The sequence below is a fragment of the Hyphopichia burtonii genome (assembly GCF_001661395.1).
Source record: "Hyphopichia burtonii NRRL Y-1933 unplaced genomic scaffold HYPBUscaffold_3, whole genome shotgun sequence".
NCBI classification, from domain to species: Eukaryota; Fungi; Ascomycota; class Pichiomycetes; order Serinales; family Debaryomycetaceae; genus Hyphopichia; species Hyphopichia burtonii.
In genome coordinates this window covers 647,909-669,209 of record NW_017963730.1, presented here as the reverse complement: position 1 = coordinate 669,209, position 21,301 = coordinate 647,909, and the positions used below count along the sequence as shown (strand labels likewise).

Here is a 21,301-nt window from a genome sequence, read left to right as displayed (position 1 = left end):
GCCATAGCATCACGGGAGAATTCAGCAGGCACCGGGTCCATTGGTTTGTTAATTTTATCACTAACAAACAAGTTATCACCCAATGTATCGTGGCCTGATGTAAGGTCATTATTTGACTTGGTATTTTCATTATATACATCTTTTACCGTACAAGATGACTCGGCAGATTCTTGAATTGGCTTAGGGCCAGTAGTTGAAGAATTGGCCTGCTTATGGAATCGGTCAAACTCTACTTGTAACAGCCTCCTGGATTCACGAAAATAATTATATAGAGCCTCGAAGAGATCTAAAAATTTAACGATGGTCTCCTTGTTTTCCAACTGGCTAGAACAAAGAGTAATGAACTTAGAAGAATAGTCAACCAAGCCGTCTAATTCTGTCTTAACTTTCTCGACATATTTTCGGGAGATCTTAGCGACTTCTTCTTTATTAAGTTTAGATATTTTTGCAAAATCCTTAACAGACAGGTTGCTAAGTTCTTTTATATGTTTAGTACATTCATCTTCTAATTGGAGTTGTTTTTCTTTAATTTCAGCTTGGAAGTTTCCCCATTGTATTAAGTCCACTGTTTCGCCAACACGATTAAACTCAACAAGCTTTCCCATAATAATCAAAAAAATCTCTTCACAACCAGAGCGAATATTTTCATATTGCATACCATGAGAATTAAGAGTTCCCATAATCTCCCAAACCAACTTGACATGGACAAAGACATATCCTTTTTCTTCAGAGATAATTTCACGAAGAAGAGCCAAACGAGCTTCAGCGGTGCTTCTAATACATTCAGTCAAAATAGCGGGATCTTTCCTCTCGATAATATCTTTACGGATTGGGTCAAGTCCAGAACCCAAGTTTTCTGCGATATTTTCAAGTTTCTCTCTTAATTCAGTTAAGCTGGATTGCAATTTGGTTTCCTCTGATTGGATTTTTTCGATTATAGCCTTAATACTTTCTGGATCTTCTTTTTCAATGGCTTCAAGGGAGTCTAGTATGATTTGAGTAATGGTATCGCAGATTTGGTCATGGAGTTGGTCATAGTGACCACGGAGTTGATCGTCTTCAACATTTGATGGAAGTGGGTGTTTGCTTCTTTTATGAATTTCACTTGACAGCTCGGCCTGTCGGGCTTGAAGAAACTCACGACATTCAGTAAGAGAATCATTCATTTTTTCAAGAGTTACGGGTGGTGGATCAGAGAGAATTCGAAATGCAGATCCATCGAATGGATCAATAAGGGGTTTCTTTGTCTAGGAAGTTGATGAGATGCTAAACTCGCGATGAAGACAGGCTTGGTAAGTTGAGCAAGTTATACTCTGACTAGCGATCTTAATGCTTCATCAATAACTTTTCCTGAAAATTTTGCAGGCAATGACTTTTTTTATTGGTAAATACGCGATCGAGAAGACAATTCCCATAAAAGAACATCCACCTCTTGAATGAATAATAATACTCAATTATACATTATAGATAACCGAAAGAGAACTAATAAGAGAGAAGTGAAAAATAAGTAGTATACCAGTTGGGATTGCAACAAAAAGGGGTGCGTGTTCCAACCACACCAGTGGGAGATTGTTATTTTTTTTTTTGATTGGATGTACGGGTTTCGCCACTAGGGTTGCTTGCTCTAAAATCCATTTTGCAATCTATATAAATCGGTTATCAGGCAATGATAAATTTCCAATTTCCGTCTCTTGGTTTCTTTTCCATTATATTTTTCAATATATTTTTAAGATGTCAGCTAAAAGACTCATTACCTTGAATAACGGGAACAAAATCCCAGCCTTTGGATTAGGAACTTACGACATCCCCAATTCATCCACGGCACAAGTAGTATATGAAGCTTGTAAAGTTGGTTATAAACATTTTGATACCGCAGTGTTATACGGGAATGAACGTGAAGTTGGGGAAGGGATTCACAAATACTTAACCAGTACTAATACCAATAGAGGTGAAATTTTTTATACAACCAAATTATGGAATAGCCAATTGGGCTACCAAAATACTAAACGGGCAATCAAGGACATTTTCAGTAAAGTATCGCAACTAGAATACATCGATTTAGTCCTCATTCATTCTCCTTTACCAGGGAAAACGAAAAGATTGGAAAGCTGGAAGGCTTTAGAAGAAGCGGTGGAAGAAGGACTTATCAAGAATATCGGGGTTTCGAATTATGGTATTCACCATATCGATGAATTGTTAAGCCACTGCAAAATCAAGCCAGTAGTCAACCAAATCGAAATCAGTCCCTGGTGTATGAGACAAGAATTGGCCGACTACTGTTTGCTGAAAAATATCCAAGTGGAAGCCTTCAGTCCCTTAACCCATGGCTATAGATTGAGAAACCCACCCGCAGAATTGCAAGCGCTAGCCGACAAGTATAATGTCAACGTTGGCCAGTTACTAATTAAATGGTCATTATCCAAAGGGTATATTCCATTACCAAAAACCCAACGGGTAGAAAGATTACAAAGCAACCTTTCGGTCGATCATTTCGAATTGACCAAAGAGGAAGTGGAAAGTATCCAACACCCCGAAGTTCACGATCCAACCGACTGGGAGTGTACTGATGCTCCATAGAATATACGTTCTATTATATATGTCTACATTGTAGTTACAAAGTCGCCCGGGTGTGCGGACCCCCCCATCCCATAACCACCATCCCATAACCACCATCCCATAACCACCATCCCATAACCAGCTTCGGTTCCTGCTGGAACATAAGGTGATGGGGTGGTAGGAACATAAGGTGGTTCTGGATTGGTGATCATACGGTGAAAAGTACTGCGTCATGCCAAACCGTCGGCCTCGGAGTTTTGTGGTGCGACCACTACCGGTTCTGCACAATGGTCCTCCTTTGCTTCAGGTGATTTGGCTATAATGGAGTCCTTCGACCCGGCGAATCGCAAAGCAGTTTCAAAATTTCCACCAGTTTCTATTCTCCCATAGGCAAAAATATATATATATTGCTCTAATTCCTCCTTTTTTTCTGGGATACTTTTTTGTTTTTCTGTTCTTTAGATTATTCTTTAATCAATTTACACTTATATATATATAATTAATTAAACATGGCTATTTCAATTGGTATTAACGGTTTCGGTCGTATTGGTCGTTTGGTTTTAAGAGTTGCCTTATCCAGACCAGATATTAAGGTTGTTGCCATCAATGATCCTTTCATTGCTCCAGAATATGCTGCTTACATGTTCAAATATGATTCTACCCACGGTAGATACGACGGTGAAGTCAAATCTGACGGTGAAAACTTGATTATTGGTGGTAACACCATTAAGGTTTTTGGTGAAAGAGACCCAGCTGCTATTCCATGGGGTAAAAACTCTGTTGATTTTGTTATTGAATCAACCGGTGTTTTCACCACCAAAGAAGGTGCCCAAAAACACATTGACGGTGGTGCTAAAAAAGTTATCATTACTGCTCCATCTGCTGATGCTCCAATGTTTGTTGTTGGTGTCAATGAAGATAAATACACTTCAGACTTGAACATTGTTTCCAATGCTTCTTGTACTACTAACTGTTTAGCTCCTTTGGCTAAAGTTATTAACGATAAATTCGGTATTGAAGAAGGTTTAATGACCACTGTCCACTCTTTAACTGCCACCCAAAAGACTGTTGATGGTCCATCCCATAAAGACTGGAGAGGTGGTAGAACCGCTTCCGGTAACATTATTCCATCTTCTACTGGTGCTGCTAAAGCCGTCGGTAAAGTTATTCCAGAATTAAACGGTAAACTTACCGGTATGTCTTTAAGAGTTCCAACCGTCGATGTTTCTGTTGTTGATTTGACTGTTAGATTGAAGAAATCTGCTACTTACGAAGAAATCTCTGAAGCCATCAAAGCCGCTTCCACCGGTGAATTGAAGGGTGTTTTGGGTTACACCGAAGATGCCGTTGTCTCCACCGATTTCTTGGGTTCTTCTTACTCTTCTATCTTTGATCAAAAAGCTGGTATCTTATTATCCCCAACTTTTGTCAAATTGATTTCTTGGTACGATAACGAATTCGGTTACTCCACCAGAGTTGTCGATTTATTAGAACACGTTGCTAAAGCTTAAGCTTTGCAATTGTGAACTTTAACGATTATAGCTTATAATAAATTTTTGAAAAGAGATTGATTTATTTTGTAGAACACAGAAGTTTTTGTAGACGTTGAAAAGTCCGAAGCTGTTCTCCGGGGAGGTGGTTTGTGTAATATTCCTGGCCGCAAACCGCCGGGCGGACCTCAATTTCATAAGATGGTCTCCACAAACCTTCCCGGCATTAGTTGAAATACCTTGGGTTGATTTTGCAACACTTTGATTGGTGCACCAAGTGCTCTCTTCAACGAAGGCTTCTAACTGGGGGTATGGCGGTGTGCGAAAACCAATTGTTCAATTTATAAAAAACCTCCGTACACCCAGCACGTGACGGCCAACCGGGAATCAAAAACATCACCATCAACAACCCATTAAACTGAATAACCAATTGTTGGGGGATACTACGCCATTAAAATGAATAACCAATTGTTGGTGAATAATACGTTTAAGATATACAAATCCAATGCGGTGCCGCAAGCCAAGTTCCCTCTGCAGTCTCTCAATAGCTTATTGAGACAACAGGGACTCTATTTGTACGAAAAGTACCAAAGTTCCAATCATGATCTAATACCAAAATACACTAACCTGAGTGACCTAATCAAGGTAATGAAGATCACCAACCGCCACGTGCAGGTGAAGGATTACTCGATCAATGTAATCATGATTAAGAGCTCGCCCATAATCCCAAACCAACTAATACTATTCATACTGAAATTGAATAGCGACTTCAAAAATTTTAATACCGTAATTCTTATTAAATCAAGTATACCGGCATTTTTGGTTCAATCTTTGGAAGCAAGTCTCTCAAGGATCTCGGTGCCGCTTATCATCAAGGATGTACAACTAACCAACCACTCGATCGAAGCCATCATTAATAACTTCACGGCGTCGTTAAACGATCATGACGGTACCAAAATTGCCAAATTGTTCGGAGATCTAGAAATCATATATTCCACTCCTCTGAAAATGGAATCGTTGAAAACAATTAGCATTCTGATTCCAATTTCCAACCTCGAAAAATTAGTAATGGCAAATGATCAGCAATTGAAATTAATTGACTTAATTAACCATTTTCTATTCAATACTACAAAATTGGTTTTTGCAAACTTACATATGGCCAGGTTCAGATCAAGACTATTAGACTTATCTGCCGATGGCAAGTTTAAAATCCATCCCGAAAACTTACATCTATTTAATAACTCCTTTTCATTGAATAATGAAGACTCTGATGATCAAGACGAGCTTGACTCCTTTGTTTGGTTTGTAATGGCATCAGTCTACGATTGTATCTAGTTTCATCTCATCTCGTCTACCAAACGAACTTCGTACTCCATCACTAAATGAAGCACTTTTGCAAAAAATATCAACGTCTTTCCATAACACTCACTGCTTACCACCACAAACTCGTCTCTTTACGCAACCAATTGGGTAATTCTGTTGGTTTTTCCAAACGATCTTCACTAATCGGGAAGTCACCTTTCCCTCGCAGTAAACAGAATTCTGAGCGCGAGGCCGTATTTTTTCACTATTTCCTTCGCAAATTTACGACTCACATATTACTACACAGCCTTTCATGAGCAGCCACCACTTCAGTGCTGGCTGACGGTTGGTTTTCAGAGAGACCATGGGTGTTCAATTCAAGTACTCTTTGCGCTGCTCGGGGACCAATAACGATGCTACCAAAATTCAAACCATCAGATGCAATTATCTCCTAATTCGTTCTCGGGCAAGAGAATGTGCCGCAAAAACACCACTGGGTATTATTTTTTATGCTGCAATAAACACCCATTTGCCAAAATGTAACTGGCCTCTTGATGTTGTGAACGTTCATTAGTTACAAAGTGGGATTGAATATATAAATACTTAGGAAGATGACCATCTACTAGATAACCAGAGTATTTCATCAGTCACTCGTTAACTTTCTAACTTTAGTCTTTCTTTTAAAATGATCTCTAAAATTCTTTATTCACTCGTTTCTTTAGGTCTACTTAACTCTTTTGTTGCTGCCTTTGATGCCTCTGCCAACAACAACGTTGCTGTCTACTGGGGTCAAAACTCTGGGGGTGATCAAAGCAGATTAAGTGACTACTGTACTTCTGACTCTGTCGATATTGTTTTACTTTCTTTCTTATCGGGTTACCCAGATACTACCATTAATTTTTCCAATCAATGTTGGACTGAAACTTGTCCTGATATCGGAGCTGATATCAAGACTTGTCAAGATAATGGTAAAGCGGTCTTATTATCAATGGGTGGTGCTGCTGGTTCTTATGGATTCTCTTCTGATTCCGAAGCCAGTGCTTACGCTACCACTTTATGGAATACTTTTGGTGCTGGTTCTGATGATTCCGTTACCAGACCTTTTGGTGACGCTGTTGTTGATGGGTTTGATTTTGATCCTGAAAACCATGACCAAACCGGGTACGTTGCTTTAGCCAATGGTTTAAGATCAAAATTTGCTCAAGATTCTTCCAAATCTTACTACTTATCTGCATCCCCTCAATGTGTTTATCCAGATGCCAACGTTGGTGACTTGTTATCACAAGTTGATTTAGATTTCGCCTTCATTCAATTCTATAATAACTATTGCGGTGTTAGTGGTAACTCTTTCAACCTCGATACTTGGGTTGATTTTGCCGCCTCTGCGCCAAATAAAAATATTAAATTATTCACTGGTTTGGCCGGTTCTGAAACCAGTGGAATGGGTTTCACCGATGCTTCCAACGTTGCTAAACAAATTAAAGATTTCCAATGTGAATCCAACTTTGGTGGTGCCGCCATTTGGGATGCTTCTGCTGCTTTTGCCAACAACAATTACCAAGACCAAATCAAGGAAATCTTAGATGATGCTTCTTGTACTACTTCCACTTCTTCTTCTGCTACTGCTACTTCTACCTCTTCTACCTCTTCTTCTGCTACTGCTACTTCTACCTCTTCTACCTCTTCTTCTGCTACTGCTACTTCTACCTCTTCTACTTCCACTACTTCTGCTGCTGTCGCTAACGATGTTGCTTCCACCTCCGCCGTCACTTCTGCTCCGGTTATTGCTACCGGCCATGTTGGTTACTCCAACCTGACCATCAACACCGTCACCGATGTTCACACCACCCTTGTTACCATTACTTCTTGTGCTGATAATAAATGTAATGAGAAAGTCATCACCACCACCGTTTGTGACCTTTCTAATTCATCAGAAGCCACCAAACCAGCCGAAGTCACTAACGCCAAACAAGGTACCACCGAAGCCGAACAAGACTCTACCATCACTAGAACTGAAAATGTCATCATCACTATCACCTCTTGTAGTGATAACAAATGCTCCATTGCCACTAGTACTTTAGAAGAAGGTGCTCACACTTTGGCTGCCACTTACTACAACTCCACCAATGTCACCTCCACCAATGTCACCTCCACCTCTCTCGCCGCTGAATCCAGTGTCCCAACCTTCTCTGGTTACGAAGGTGCTGCCAATGCTAATGTCATTGGCTTTGGTGGTTTATTCCTTTGTTTAGTCGCTGCTTTAATCTAATGAAAAGTAACCCTACCAAGTAAATATCCTCATACCAAGGAAACATACCAAGTAAATATCTTCATACCCTAAAATAAACACCATTCTCTTCAACTAAACCGCCTCTGCAATGTATTCGCCAATGCCGTAAGTGGCACCAGTAAATACCCATTGGCCATTGGCCAATGGTGTCTTTTTGCAGTCGACTTGCGGTGTACGGGGGTTCGCGTCTGCAACACCCAAACACCAGCTGTTTTAAATGACGTGTTTCTTCTCGCTGTTCCTTCCAACACAATAAACAAAACACCCTTAAAGATTTATTGAAAAATTAGCTCTTTACCATAATAAAAGTAAATATAACACAGAATTTATACCCCAATTCTTCACCCCTTGTATAGTAATACCTTCCAATTACCTTTACACACTTGCAGTTAGTACGTGAACCCTTTGCCATCTTTACCACGGGTCGAAAAATCATTTTCTCTGTCTGCTAAATTTTTTTTCAGTCTTATTTTTTTTTTTTTTTCAATCTCCATCTGAGTTTTTACGAGCATTGATTCAGTGTCCTTACTCTACGTTGGTTTCTCTTTTCTATACTTGAACGATGTCTGCTGCTACTACAGGGGCTAAAGGTCATAAGAGTGACAATCTTCGTCAAAGAAATGGTGCATCAGCTCCATCTGTCGATGATACTACTGTTGATCTCATAAACGAATCTGAAGACGAAACCGATTCAAAAAGAACACAATTTGATGAAACCAAAGAATTCATTGATTCCTTAGCTGCTTTGGAATCTTGGTTGGCTCCCTTGATATTCACCGCCTTATCTTTTGCCGTTAGATTATATAGAATTGGTGTTAATGACGCTGTTGTTTGGGATGAAGCTCATTTTGGTAAATTTGGTTCTTATTACTTAAGACATGAATTCTATCATGACGTTCATCCTCCATTAGGTAAAATGTTGGTTGGTTTATCCGGTTATCTTGCTGGCTATAACGGTTCTTGGGATTTCCCTTCTGGTGAAAATTACCCTGATTATATCGATTATACTAAAATGAGAATCTTTCAAGCTACTTTTAGTGCTTTATGTGTTCCTTTAGCTTATTTCACTGCTAAAGAAGTTGGCTTGAGTATTGCTTCCGTTTGGTTATTCTCTTTAATGGTTTGTTTCGAATCCTCATATGTTACTTTAGGTAAATTCATCTTATTAGATTCAATGTTATTATTTTTCACTGTTGCAACCGTTTTTTGTTTTTCTAGATTTAATAATTTCAATACCACTGCAGGAAGTTTTTCAAGAAAATGGTGGAAATGGTTATTATTAACCGGTTTAAGTATCGGTTGTACTTGTTCTGTTAAAATGGTTGGTTTATTTGTTACTACTTTAGTAGGTATCTATACTATTGTTGATTTATGGAATAAATTTGGTGATAAATCAATCTCTTGGGCAACTTATACTTACCACTGGGCTGCTAGAATTTTTGGTTTAATCATCGTTCCAATTACTATCTTCCTTATCTCTTTCAAAGTTCATTTCGATTTATTATACAAATCAGGTCCCGGTGATGCTAATATGTCCTCTTTATTCCAAGCTAATTTACTTGGATCTGACGTTGTTGGTGGTGCTAGGGAAGTATCAATTGGTCATTCAGTAATGACTTTGAAAAATCAAGGTTTAACTGGTGGTTTATTACATTCCCATATTCAAACATTCCCAGAAGGTTCTAAACAACAACAAGTTACTACTTATTCTCATAAAGATTCAAATAATAATTGGATTATGCAAAGACCAAGAGGTGATCCTATCTATGAAACTGATACCAATACTGATATCGAATATGTTATCGATGGTATGACTGTTAGACTTGTTCATCCTTTAACTGGTCGTAACTTACATACTCATGAAGTTCAAGCTCCTTTATCCAAATCTGAATATGAAGTTGCTTGTTATGGTAATATGACTATTGGTGATTACAAAGATAATTGGATTGTTGAAATTATGGAACAATCTGGTGATGAAGATAAAATCAGATTACATCCTTTAACTTCTTCATTTAGATTACGTAGTCAAGTATTGGGTTGTTATTTAGGTGTAACTGGTAATTCATTACCTGCCTGGGGTTTTAGACAAGGTGAAGTTGCTTGTTTTAAAGATCCATTTAGAAAAGATAAGAGAACTTGGTGGAATATTGAAAATAACGAAAATCAACTTTTACCTCAAACTCCTCCCGATTTTAAATTACCTAAAACTAGATTTTTAAGAGATTTTATTCAATTGAACTTAGCTATGATGGCTACTAATAATGCATTGGTTCCTGATTATGATAAACAAGATGATTTAGCCTCTTCATTCTGGCAATGGCCAAGTTTACACACCGGTATCAGAATGTGTTCCTGGGCTTCTGATCGTGTCAAATACTATATGATTGGTTCTCCTGGTACTACTTGGACTTCCTCTGTCGGGGTTGTTGTGTTTGCATTCTTAACCTTATATTTCTTGATCAGATGGCAAAGACAAATTGTTGATTTCCCTTCATCAAATCCACAAAAATTAAAATCGTTCCTTATGGGTGGTATTTATCCTATGTTTGGTTGGGGATTACATTTCATGCCTTTCGTCATCATGGGGAGAGTCACCTATGTCCATCATTACGTTCCAGCATTATATTTTGCCATGCTCATTTTCACATATGAAGTTGAATTATTCTCTACTCCTTTGAAATACGCAAGATCTCCTACTAAAAAGATCTTATATGCCGTTGTTTATTTTGCTGCTTATGCTATCGTGGTAGGTACCTTCTGGTACTGGAGAGCTATGTCTTTTGGTATGGAAGGTCCAAAAGAAGACTACGCTCATTTGGATTTGTTATCTTCATGGAGAATCTCCAATGATAACTATAGATAAACATATTCAATCAACAACTTTTTTTATCCTTTTTATTCTCTTTAATTAACTGGTCCTAGTTTGCAATTGAGTATTGACAATTTGTAATTTCGATTCAGTCCATCATTTATTTTTATTCCCTTCTATAGATACCATGGATTTTGGTAAGGGAGAAAACACAATCCAGAAACCAAAAAAAAAAAAAACACTACTTTAATCGACACCTTAAAACTTTGAATATCTGAAATTTTTTTAAACCACGATTTCAGAAAGGATGAGGAATTCGAAGAAGCATTGAATCAGCCAATTGAGCTTTTATTGTTAGTCAAAATTCGATAATTTGTGCAATTATTTTCCTTCAATTTCTTTTGATATCCAAATATTTCATGTGTGTTGTTTAAATTTCATATATATGTCTTTTATACGTTTAATATATCTTTCTTTCATTCTGTTTCAATAACAACTTCATAAATGTTTTGGTTTTTGCAAAGAATCACAGGTCCATACGGATTGGTATGCACCATAACTAAGGACTCTATATCCAAAGACAAAGGGTACTGCCAAAAACATGATTTTTGTATAAAATTTTGCAATCGCCAAACTTCCGGTCATACGAGAATTCCGGGTTCGCAATATCACACCCATACACCAAACCACGTGACCAGAATATATTTATAGTGCACCTACCGATTATCGGCTTTCATTATTAATCCAGTAGGAATCATGCAAAATATAAGCTAACCAAAGACTTCTTTTTTAAAACTTTGACATTCACAACCCAGTATATATAACTAAAGGTTAAATTTGAATATGATAACAAGAACAATAACAAGAAAAAGCTCTTTGAATGTGATCAAACGTTTAAGCGAAGCTGGATTACGTTCGAACAGAGTCCCAGTCAAGGCATTTTCAACATTATCAAGATTGGATCAAGCTGGGTCTGCACCAACTTCTAAACCTAAAAGTTTCAAAGCATCGTCTTTTGCTCAACCAAGTGCTCCCGAAGTAACTAAGCAGCCTAAGAAGCAACAACTGCCGGAAGTTCCTCAAGAAGATATTGATGATTTTGAAATAACAAAATTGACTCATGGTGAAACTGATTTAAAAATCGCTATAACGAAGAGAGCCAGTGATAAGTTGAGTAAGATCGCCCACGATGATAATAATCCTGATTCTGCTTTGAGAATTAGAGTTGAAAGTGGGGGATGTCATGGATTTCAATACAACCTTGACTTAACCAATGCTTCACAAGAATTAGAAAAGGATTCTGATTTGTTAATTTTTGCAAGAAATGATGAACAGGGCGCAAAAGTTATATTTGATGAATCATCGCTTGAAATTTTACAAGATTCAAAGATAGACTATACCAAGGAATTAATCGGATCTTCTTTCAAAGTTGTTGACTCTCCATATACTTCAACTGAATGCGGTTGTGGTGCTTCATTTGATTTTGACTTTGATAAATTACAAAAGAAATTAGACCAAGAGAAATCAAAGTAATTCAAAGTTTTAGTATCTCATCATTCATTTATTCAACTCACGAATTCCATACTTCATGACTCATGTTCAATTTGCATTTAATTAATTTATTCATTCTTAGATTATTGATCTAACTTTCACCAATTTTTGTATATTATTTCTTTTTTTAATCCAAGTACAATGTACACGAATTATCGATCAACAATGTAGGAATTTATACGAATCATGTATATTTATGTACTTATATAAGTATAGATGGAATGGCAATAAAAAAAAGATTATGATTAAGAGTTATGGGAAAAGATACGGAACAAAAAAAAAATAATAGAAAGAATACAAATAAAAAAAAACCAAAGAAATCATTATTTTTGATAACATCACAATTTTAAAAAAAGTTAATTACTAGTAATTTCATTAATGCTTTGAATGCTTTTACTAGCGTAAAACCTAACGTCGACATCGGAATCACTTGATAATGTATTCAAGTTGGATAATATATCGACATTAACTAATTTAGAATAATCTTCGCTTGAATCTTTAGCTAATGCTTCAACGATAGTAAGATAAGATTTAGCAACATTAAATCTAATATTAGGAACTGGATCATTGATTAAATCATTAATGAATGGAATGATTTCTTGAACGATAATTTTATCATTAATGACTGGTATTAATTTAGTGATGGCAAATAAACAAGTTATTCTAATTATGAAATTTGAAAATTCAATTCTATTTTCATTGTCATCATCAATTTTGTCATCATTGGAATTATTTTTAACATTTAATAAACGGGAAATAATTTCATTGTTAGCCCATTCAGATCCAAAAATTGTAGTTAAATCTTTCAAATTATTAACTGCTGCATCTCTAATTGCAAAAACTGGATCCCATAACCATGACATACATAAGGATAATAATTCATCATTGAAGAAGGATTCACCTAATTGATTAGCTAATTTTGGAATATATTCAATAATGGCTAATCTGACTCTCCATTTATGATCTTGAGCTAATTCAGTAATAGCTGGTAATAAATTAGTTGATAATAAATTAATACCAATGGTTTCATTAACAACTGATAAATTAGAAATAATATTTAATCTAACATCAGGGAATTCATCTCTTAACATGATCAAAAAGATTGGTAATAATTTATCTATGGTTGATTGTTTAGCTAATATTGGAGAAAGACCAGTTATGGTTGAAGCTAAAGAAGCTCTAACATTTTCTTGAGGATCTTGACTTAAATCATTAACAACAGGAATAATTTTTGATTCAATAGTTGATTTTGTTGAGGGGAAATTGGTTAATAATTTACAAAAATCTGGTAATTGTTGAGCAATTGCTTTTCTAACTTCACCTTCATTATCTTTCATTAAAGAGATGAAAGGATCAATTAATTTTAATAAATCTTGTTCATTGGCATCGAAATTTTTAGCAATACTACTAAATCTATCAGCAGCAGTATATCTAACTCTCCAAGCATCATCACCAATTAATTTCAAAGATCTATTTAAACAATCAGAATTATGACTAGTATCATTGACCGAAGCGAAAAATTCTAAAATAGCAATTAAGATATCGATGCTTAAAAATTTAACTGAATCTTGATCATCATTAGTTAATTGAATAAACATTTTAGAAATAAAAGGAAATTCATTATCGACGATTTCTGAAGCAGGAATATTATTTTCTTTTCTATAAGTAGTTAATTGATTAATTAAAGGAGGTAAATTTTTAGCAGCACTTCTTCTAACTATTGGAGATTCATCAGCAACAAATTTAATATATATGGAAAGTAATTCTTTTCTAGTAGCTGGACTAACTTTAACAAAAACTGATTTGAATAAACAAGCAGCACTAACTTTTCTTGAAAACCAAGTACCAGAACTTAAAGTTTTAATTAAATTTAAAAAGATACCATTAATTTCATCATCAGTTAATTGAAGACTGATTTTATGCAAAGAGTCAATAGCAGTATCTCTTACAATTGGTTCTTCAGTAGATGCTAATAAAGATAAAATTTGAATTAAAGGTTCACAATTTTGATGACCACCAACCAAAGGAATAAAATCCCCAAGTTTTTCGGCCAAAACAGCAAAAACTTCTTCTTCATCATCTTGAGCAACATCAGTTAAAAAGGGCATCAATTCAGTTAAAGTTCTTTCTGGACCTAAAGCAATAGCAATAGTATCCAATTTTTGCATAGCTTCAACTCGGTTAGAAACATCATCATGCTTCAATTCATCCATTAACAATGCCAATGGGTAAAGATTATCACTATAGTTTTCCATCTTGCCTATCTAATGAATTAAACGTTTATAAATGTTCACAACCAAGATCAACTTTGAAATGAATATTAAAGTTTATATAATAATCACAATCGATTATCGAAATAAAAAAGCAAAAAAAATTAAAAATAACAAGAAATAAAACCACAACCGATACTGAATTCAATATCCTATACGTGAATCAATCAACGAACTATGTGGGAATATAATGCCTTCAATTGTATAAAACAGCGTCTAATTCTAATGGGCGGTTAAAAACTGGAGATTCAAAAATTCGCAATTCAAAGGAAAGTAATTGAAAACACTCTAAGTCAACTCTGGTTTCCTTTATTTGTCCTGATGATTTGGTTACAACTGTAGAAACGTCGTTAACTTCGCTTGTTTTTTGTTTGTTTGAACACCTTGTTTATCCTTGTTCCGTGTGATTCGTTCTAAGATTGTCTTTTTTTTTGGTTCTTTTTTTTTTGTTTTTCGTTGAAATTTTTGGTTGAGCTCCGTACACGACCCTGTACTCCCACTTGTTTTTTCGTTGTTGTTATTTTACTTCGTCAATTATCAACAGTTTATTACTACAATTGCCCTCTGAGCTGAACGTATTAGACACGGACATGTAGAAAGAGAAAGAGAAGGTGATGGTGATGGTGCTGGGCTCAATTGGAAAGAGCAGGGGGGGTGTAGTTCTAGTCATTGTAGTCAGATGATGCTAATTATGTTTCTTTTTATTGAAATCGAGCTTACTAAGATATTGGTATTGTCTTTTCCGTTGACTGCTTCAAAAGCCTTTGAATCGGTTTTTTTTTTTCCCGTTTGAATTCCTACTTTTTGCTTGTTTTTCGAATGTTAAACCCGTTTTGGAAACTCACTTATCTAGTTGTTTTCATTGGAATTACAGTATTTCTTTATAAACCTCGAAGAATGTCCACTAGTCCAGATAATCTTGATGTCATATGCGCTCTGTTAGATGGTAATGACCGTATAGAGTACCAGGAGAAGCTTGAGCAGTTAAAGAAGGAGTCCCTGGAGTTCTGGGAGTTCGAGACTGTACCGTATGTATTCAAACAATCGGCGACCGACACTGATGACACCAAGTTTGATTACTTGAGAGATCACTTTGGTAAATTGAAGCCCTGGAAAGAGATTTTGGATCAACTCGAAAAGTTGAATGATGATTCTGGAGAAGATGAGGTGTACAAATTGGCCTTTTTAGCCCGTCACGGTCAAGGTTACCATAACCAAGCGCATGCTAAGTATGGGAACGACGCTTGGAATGATTATTGGTCTAAGATTAATGGCGACGGGGAACTTGTTTGGGGGCCCGATCCTGAATTGACTCACTTGGGGGTTAGCCAGGCCGTTGAAAACCATGACCAATGGGAAATCGAATTGAGGGACGAGAGTAAAATCTTACCCCATAAATGGTATTCTTCTCCTTTCACAAGATCAATTGATACTTTAATTGGTACTTGGAATGGTATTGTGGATTTGAAACAGGTTCAACCGCTTGTGCTAGAAGATTTACGTGAAACCATCGGAATCCATACTTGTGATAAAAGATCAACAAAGTCGATAATTGCTTCCAAATACCAATCAAAAGGTTTTGTATTGGAAGAAGGTTTTGAAGAAGAAGACATATATTGGAAATCTGATGTTCGTGAGCTGATTGCTGAACAAGCTATAAGAATAAATCGTTCTTTCCAAAATATTTTCACTTCAACGTCGAAAAATGATTCAATCATTAGTATCACCAGTCATTCTGGAAGTATTAGAGCCCAGTTATTAGTATTGGGTCATAGAAGCTTTGCTGTTGGTACTGGCGGTATGATTCCAGTATTTATCAAAGCCAAAAAGAAAATCTAATCTACAAGCTTTATCTAGTTTCATTTAGTTTTGTAATATTCTAAAAATGCAAACGGAAATAAAATAAATATAACTATGACTAAATCATATAAATGAGTAAATCATATAAATGAATAAATCATATAAATGAATAAATCATATAATAAAGAACTAAATGCAAAGTAAACTTAACCACCTAAGAACACCTAAAACAAGAATGAAAAAAAAAAAAAAAAAAATGAAGAAACGATAATAATATACAAAAGGTAATAGGAATGAACAGGAATGAATTAAAGCGGTACCTCATACCCCATAATCATACTACCAATAAGGAATAAATTTAACGATGCAACGAATGCCCATACCAAAACAGCAATGAATGAGGTAACGGGACCATTACTCATATCTTTGAAACCTTTGACTCTGTAGATGTCATAATCTTCATCACAAGTGTCAAGGTTATCGGCATTATTAGTATCACTTAAAATATCTTCATCTTCTACATCAGCATCGCTTCCGTCGTTATTGGCTATATCGACTGTAGAACCACGGCGACGTTGACGACTATAATATGGGTGACTTTTATGACTTTTTGGATGTGAAGCAGAATCGTCATTTGAATCAGTATTCGAACTCACCAAATGTTGTTGTTCATGATCTTCAGTATCATCATCTTCCCAACCAACACATGGATGGGAATTTCTCAAATTTTGTAATCTAATTGCCGGCTCAGTTGTTTTATAACGTCTAGCATTATTATTGAGTTTAGTAACTCTGTTTAAACGATCCCGTTTAGATTTATCAAGACGGTCACCTGGAGTAAGGTTATTAGCCAAAGTAGAAGAAGTTGAAGTAATTTCAATGGTATCGTCATTAGTATCAAGAGTATCGTCATTATCTTCATAACGCAAAGAATTATCATCTTCATAATCCAAAATAGTATCAACGTCTTCATCACCATCACGAACTAATAAAGGAACTCTCATGATTTTTTTAGAACAAGTGAAATAAATGAGAGGAGCACTAACCACTGGCAATAATAATGATAAAACAACTTGACTTGCGTTCAATATTCTCGATAAACCTTCGCGACCAGCAAAACTAACAACCAATAAACATGGAATAATAGCAAAAGCACGAGTAATCAATCTTCTAATAACTGGGGGTAAAGACCAACTTAAAAATCCTTCAGAAACCATTTGACCGGCTAGAGTACAAACCACCCCTGCACTTTGACCAGAACAAAGTAAAGCAAGGGCAAAAACAAAACCTGCAGTTGGAGATAAATGGGTTGATAATAAATGATAAATTGTGAATAAATCTGCATTACCATAGCTTTCATCAGAAGAATCAGAGTCAGAATTATGACCGTCATCGATATCGTGATCATCATCATCACGTAAGAAAAATTGGAAATGGTTTTGACTTTTATCAAGAGTAGCACCAGCAACTATAAGAATGGCAGCATTAACAAAGAGAGCCACTGTGAATAAAGAAATCACTAGTTCGGTAATTGTATAAGTCATTGTATCATTAATGGCATGAATAGATGGTCTATAATCATCAACGGAAGAATCAGAAGAATCCGGAGATTTTTCAGGGCCATTGGAATGTTCATCATGAGAAAGTAATTGGGCATTAACGCCATCTAAATTATCATTAGTGACGGATTGATTATTTTTAGCAAGATTAACTTGGGGATCATCATTGTTGGAGATTTGAATTGGATTTTCAACTGGAGGAGAATAGAAACCATTTTTAATGTCAAAATCTTTTAATCTAGCTTGAACTAAACCTGAGCCAAGGTATAAAGAATGAGGCATAACTGTGGCACCAAGAATAGCCAAACTTAAAAATAACCCACTACCACCTTCTCTTTCATCTAAATCAATGGCTTGTTCATTTGGTAAGAAACCTTTTAAAACTTCAATGGTGGAAAAATTTATTGAAGGATCATGAGAAACTTGATATAATTCAATGGCAAAACAAACAACGGTAGCCGCCACTAATAATGAAACAAACCCTTCGAAAAGTCTGACAAATAACAAAGGACCATTTGGTCTATAAGCCATCAAGACAATTAAAACGTCAATAACGGTAACAACAACCCCAGCGAAAAGCGGGAGCTTGAAAACAATATTTAACCCAATAGCAGTACCGACAACTTCAGCCAAATCAGTGGCAATGATTGCAATTTCGGTTAAAATGTAAATGAACATATTTAATCTATAAGGAAGATTTGCTCGACAATTCGCTGCAAGATCAAGACCAGTTATGACTCCTAATTTTGCTGATAAGACTTGTAAAAAAACTGCCAAAAAATTTGACACCAAGATTGTGAAAAGTAGTTGATATTTAAATGCTGAGCCAGCAGCTACTGCTGTTGAATAATTCCCAGGATCGCAGAATGATACTGCAACCATTAATCCAGGACCTGAATACTTTAGTATATTTTTCATAAACTTCAACGCTGATCTGATTTTTTCAGAAAACTTTGTTGTTGTTGTTGTTGTTGTTGTTGTTGTTAATGATGTCATGATGGGTTAATGCAAATGAATAAGTTTTCGATAAATAGTTAAAGTATATCTCTATACTTTTTTTAACTTCAAAGGTAGCAGTTTCAGCTAAGTAGTTTGCTCCTAAAAGTTTTTTCTAACAAAAATAATGGGGTAATGAGGACAAAAAAGAGAGCCAGAAATTCCAGTTCAACCCGTTTTACGAAATGCCAGGTTATATTTCTCTACTGGAATACACTTGAGTATAGCTAAGGGTGTTAAGAACAGTTGTAGCGAGTGGAAATCAAGCAAATGACAATGCGTTAATGGGAACCAGCGAAAGAAAACAACAAGACGAAAAAACGGCGTACCTGACTCTTTTATTTTTATTTTTCTTTTTTTTTTTTGTTATTTCGTTTTGTTCGCTGTGGGAATTTGATAGAGTATTATACCTGATGTAATGAGTTGGAAAGGTGAAACAACCCAACGCGATGTAATGATAAAAATAATCTTCAGTTAATCCGGGAGTTTTGCAATGGTGTCTCACCTAATGATCTCTTCCCGGGCACGGCAAGACCAGGCTGGGAAAGTTGTGGTGATTGGCCGGGCTGAGGGAAGTGGCTTCTGGTCCTTTTTCCCGGGGGAGCGAGGGCGATGTACGGAGGTGGGAGGAGTTTGGTCACCTGATCAGAAATGTGGTCACGTGGAAATAAATGCGTGCACGTGACTCAAAAACGAAAGGAAATGTCGCTGGCGGAAATGTCGCTTCCGAACTGATCGGAGACACAAGGCCGAAGGGTAGTTTTCAGTGTGCAGATGTATGGGTGTTCAGTGTTTTTTGAGGTGATGGGGGCCGGAGACATTTGGAGAGCCAGTGAGCCCCGAAATGCCAATAGTTGAAAATGGTGCAACCATCATTACAGAGTCTTTTATTGGTATTGGTAAAGGTATCTTTCAAATTTTTTTGTTTATTGGCTTTATTCTTGGGAAGGAAGTAGGACATCCAAAAAAAAACAAGTAAAATAATCAGAAAGTTCAATTGGGTGATTAAATATTCGATAGTTCAAATTAATTAGTACCATGATTAGAGCAGCTAGTTTACCATTACGCAAGTATGCGGTTTCGTCCAATCGATTCTTCACCACTTCTTCAATCATGAGTGCTGCGCAGATCTTCAGAATGCCAGCAATGTCTCCAACCATGACTGAAGGTGGAGTTGTTTCATGGAAATTTAAGTCTGGTGATAATTTTTCTGCTGGAGATGTTTTACTCGAGGTTGAAACTGATAAGGCTACTATTGACGTTGAAGCCCAAGACGATGGGATCATGTGGGACATTATAATCAAGGAAGGTGAATCGGGAATCCCAGTCGGTAAGCCAATTGCGCTTTTAGCTGAACCAGGTGATGATTTATCTAGTTTGGAAAGACCAAATTTAGAAGAACCAACTAAAGAAGAACCAACCAAAAAAGCAACAAAGCCAGAACCAACACCCGAATCAAAACCAGCAGCAAAACCAGCAGCAAAAACCGAATCAAAACCAGAATCCAGCGGACAATCCGGTGAAGAAGTATTTGTCAAGGCAAATCCAAGTCAAAGACTCTTACCATCAGTTGAATTATTGTTACATCAAAATAACATTTCTGAGCAAGATGCTTATGAAAAAATCCCAGCATCTGGACCAAAAGGTAGAATTTTGAAAGGTGACGTTTTAGCTTACTTGGGTAACATTGATAAATCAGCAGTTAGTAAAATTACTAAATATCTTAAATCTAAAGAACATTTAGATTTATCAAATATTGTTCTTGCATCTCCTCCAACTTTAGACACCCAACCAAAACAAGAATCCAAATCAGCTGAAAAACCAAAACCAACTAACATAATCAATGTTAATTTCTCTTCTGAATTAGGTGAAGGTATTTCAAAAGATAAGTTCAAGTATGCTTTCGAAAGAGCAGTTGATTCTGCCGTAAGAATCACTTATAGTCATCGATTCCCTCAATATTCCAACTCTCCATCGGCAAGCTCAATTTCCGAAATGGATATCTTTGATGATTTATTGGCTCCGTCAGTAACTACAAATAGATTTGAAGTCTTTGATATCGCTTATAAATTTACTGGGGATTCAACCACTCCAGCAACCGATGCTTTTGATGAGCTTTTAGGTTTAACAAAAACCCCAACCCCGACTGCCACTCCAGCTTCTCTTACCGCTGATGTTCAATTCAAAATTAAAGTCAATGCTTCGGTTTCTGACGCCAAACAATTTGTTGAATACTTCCAAGATTCATTACTTTCGCAAATTCCTTCCAACAAACTCGTTATTTCCAAAGATTTGTAAATTAAACTACATAATTAATAGATAGTTACATTATTCTTACTGTAATTGGCCGTCAATGTCATAATCACTACCTGTCATCACCGTCATAATTACATGTCAAACCTATCACATTGACCTGATAATTACATGTCAAACCTATCACATTGACCTCATAATTACATGTCAAACCTATCACATTGACCTCAAAATTACATGTCAAACCTATCACATTGACCTCAAAATTACATGTCAAACCTATCACATTGACCTCATAATTACCTGTCACATTAACCTCAAAATTACCTATCACATTAACCTCAAAGTTACCTATCACATTAACCTCATAATTACCTGTCACATTAACCTCAAAATTACCTATCACATTAACCTCAAAGTTACCT

At 36.2% G+C, this 21,301-nt stretch overlaps 11 protein-coding genes across 11 annotated transcripts; 8 read left to right on the top strand and 3 right to left on the bottom strand.

Moving 5' to 3' along the window:
* Window positions 1-13: 13 nt before the first annotated feature.
* On the bottom strand, window positions 14-1,166 carry HYPBUDRAFT_5577 (uncharacterized protein; the record flags this gene model as incomplete). Its single annotated transcript, XM_020223507.1, has 1 exon — window positions 14-1,166. A coding segment is annotated over one exon (1,153 nt), but the record flags the coding sequence as incomplete, so codon positions are not given.
* A 565-nt stretch (window positions 1,167-1,731) lies between these two features.
* Window positions 1,732-2,577, top strand: HYPBUDRAFT_148043 (aldo-keto reductase superfamily protein; the record flags this gene model as incomplete). Its single annotated transcript, XM_020220096.1, has 1 exon — window positions 1,732-2,577. The coding sequence occupies one exon, from the start codon at window positions 1,732-1,734 to the stop codon at window positions 2,575-2,577; it is 846 nt and encodes a 281-aa protein (XP_020076800.1).
* Window positions 2,578-3,065: 488 nt separating this feature from the next.
* Window positions 3,066-4,067, top strand: TDH3 (glyceraldehyde-3-phosphate dehydrogenase (phosphorylating); the record flags this gene model as incomplete). Its single annotated transcript, XM_020223506.1, has 1 exon — window positions 3,066-4,067. The coding sequence occupies one exon, from the start codon at window positions 3,066-3,068 to the stop codon at window positions 4,065-4,067; it is 1,002 nt and encodes a 333-aa protein (XP_020076799.1).
* A 435-nt stretch (window positions 4,068-4,502) lies between these two features.
* On the top strand, window positions 4,503-5,381 carry HYPBUDRAFT_108000 (uncharacterized protein; the record flags this gene model as incomplete). Its single annotated transcript, XM_020218606.1, has 1 exon — window positions 4,503-5,381. One exon carries the CDS (start codon window positions 4,503-4,505, stop codon window positions 5,379-5,381), a length of 879 nt encoding a protein of 292 aa, XP_020076798.1.
* Window positions 5,382-6,033: 652 nt separating this feature from the next.
* HYPBUDRAFT_107455 (glycoside hydrolase family 18 protein) lies at window positions 6,034-6,966 on the top strand (the record flags this gene model as incomplete). The annotated part of the gene is made up of 1 exon (XM_020218554.1): window positions 6,034-6,966. A coding segment is annotated over one exon (933 nt), but the record flags the coding sequence as incomplete, so codon positions are not given.
* Window positions 6,967-8,200: 1,234 nt separating this feature from the next.
* PMT2 (dolichyl-phosphate-mannose-protein mannosyltransferase) lies at window positions 8,201-10,672 on the top strand (the record flags this gene model as incomplete). Its single annotated transcript, XM_020222527.1, has 2 exons — window positions 8,201-8,228; window positions 8,271-10,672. 2 exons carry the CDS (start codon window positions 8,201-8,203, stop codon window positions 10,499-10,501), a joined length of 2,259 nt encoding a protein of 752 aa, XP_020076796.1. The 3' UTR covers window positions 10,502-10,672.
* Window positions 10,673-10,951: 279 nt separating this feature from the next.
* Window positions 10,952-11,980, top strand: ISA2 (Isa2p; the record flags this gene model as incomplete). Its single annotated transcript, XM_020222526.1, has 2 exons — window positions 10,952-11,034; window positions 11,404-11,980. The coding sequence occupies 2 exons, from the start codon at window positions 10,952-10,954 to the stop codon at window positions 11,978-11,980; spliced, it is 660 nt and encodes a 219-aa protein (XP_020076795.1).
* A 374-nt stretch (window positions 11,981-12,354) lies between these two features.
* Window positions 12,355-14,327, bottom strand: TPD3 (protein phosphatase 2A structural subunit; the record flags this gene model as incomplete). Its single annotated transcript, XM_020219628.1, has 1 exon — window positions 12,355-14,327. The coding sequence occupies exon 1, from the start codon at window positions 14,251-14,253 to the stop codon at window positions 12,355-12,357; it is 1,899 nt and encodes a 632-aa protein (XP_020076794.1). The 5' UTR covers window positions 14,254-14,327.
* A 526-nt stretch (window positions 14,328-14,853) lies between these two features.
* HYPBUDRAFT_152543 (putative phosphomutase) lies at window positions 14,854-16,116 on the top strand. Its single transcript, XM_020221077.1, has one exon. The coding sequence runs from the start codon at window positions 15,166-15,168 to the stop codon at window positions 16,105-16,107; it is 942 nt and encodes a 313-aa protein (XP_020076793.1). The 5' UTR covers window positions 14,854-15,165; the 3' UTR covers window positions 16,108-16,116.
* A 260-nt stretch (window positions 16,117-16,376) lies between these two features.
* Window positions 16,377-18,545, bottom strand: HYPBUDRAFT_106778 (divalent metal ion transporter; the record flags this gene model as incomplete). Its single annotated transcript, XM_020218507.1, has 2 exons — window positions 16,377-16,858; window positions 16,994-18,545. 2 exons carry the CDS (start codon window positions 18,543-18,545, stop codon window positions 16,377-16,379), a joined length of 2,034 nt encoding a protein of 677 aa, XP_020076792.1.
* Window positions 18,546-19,586: 1,041 nt separating this feature from the next.
* Window positions 19,587-21,300, top strand: PDX1 (Pdx1p). The gene has a single exon (XM_020221076.1). It carries the CDS (start codon window positions 19,662-19,664, stop codon window positions 20,919-20,921), a length of 1,260 nt encoding a protein of 419 aa, XP_020076791.1. The 5' UTR covers window positions 19,587-19,661; the 3' UTR covers window positions 20,922-21,300.
* Window position 21,301: the final 1 nt, after the last annotated feature.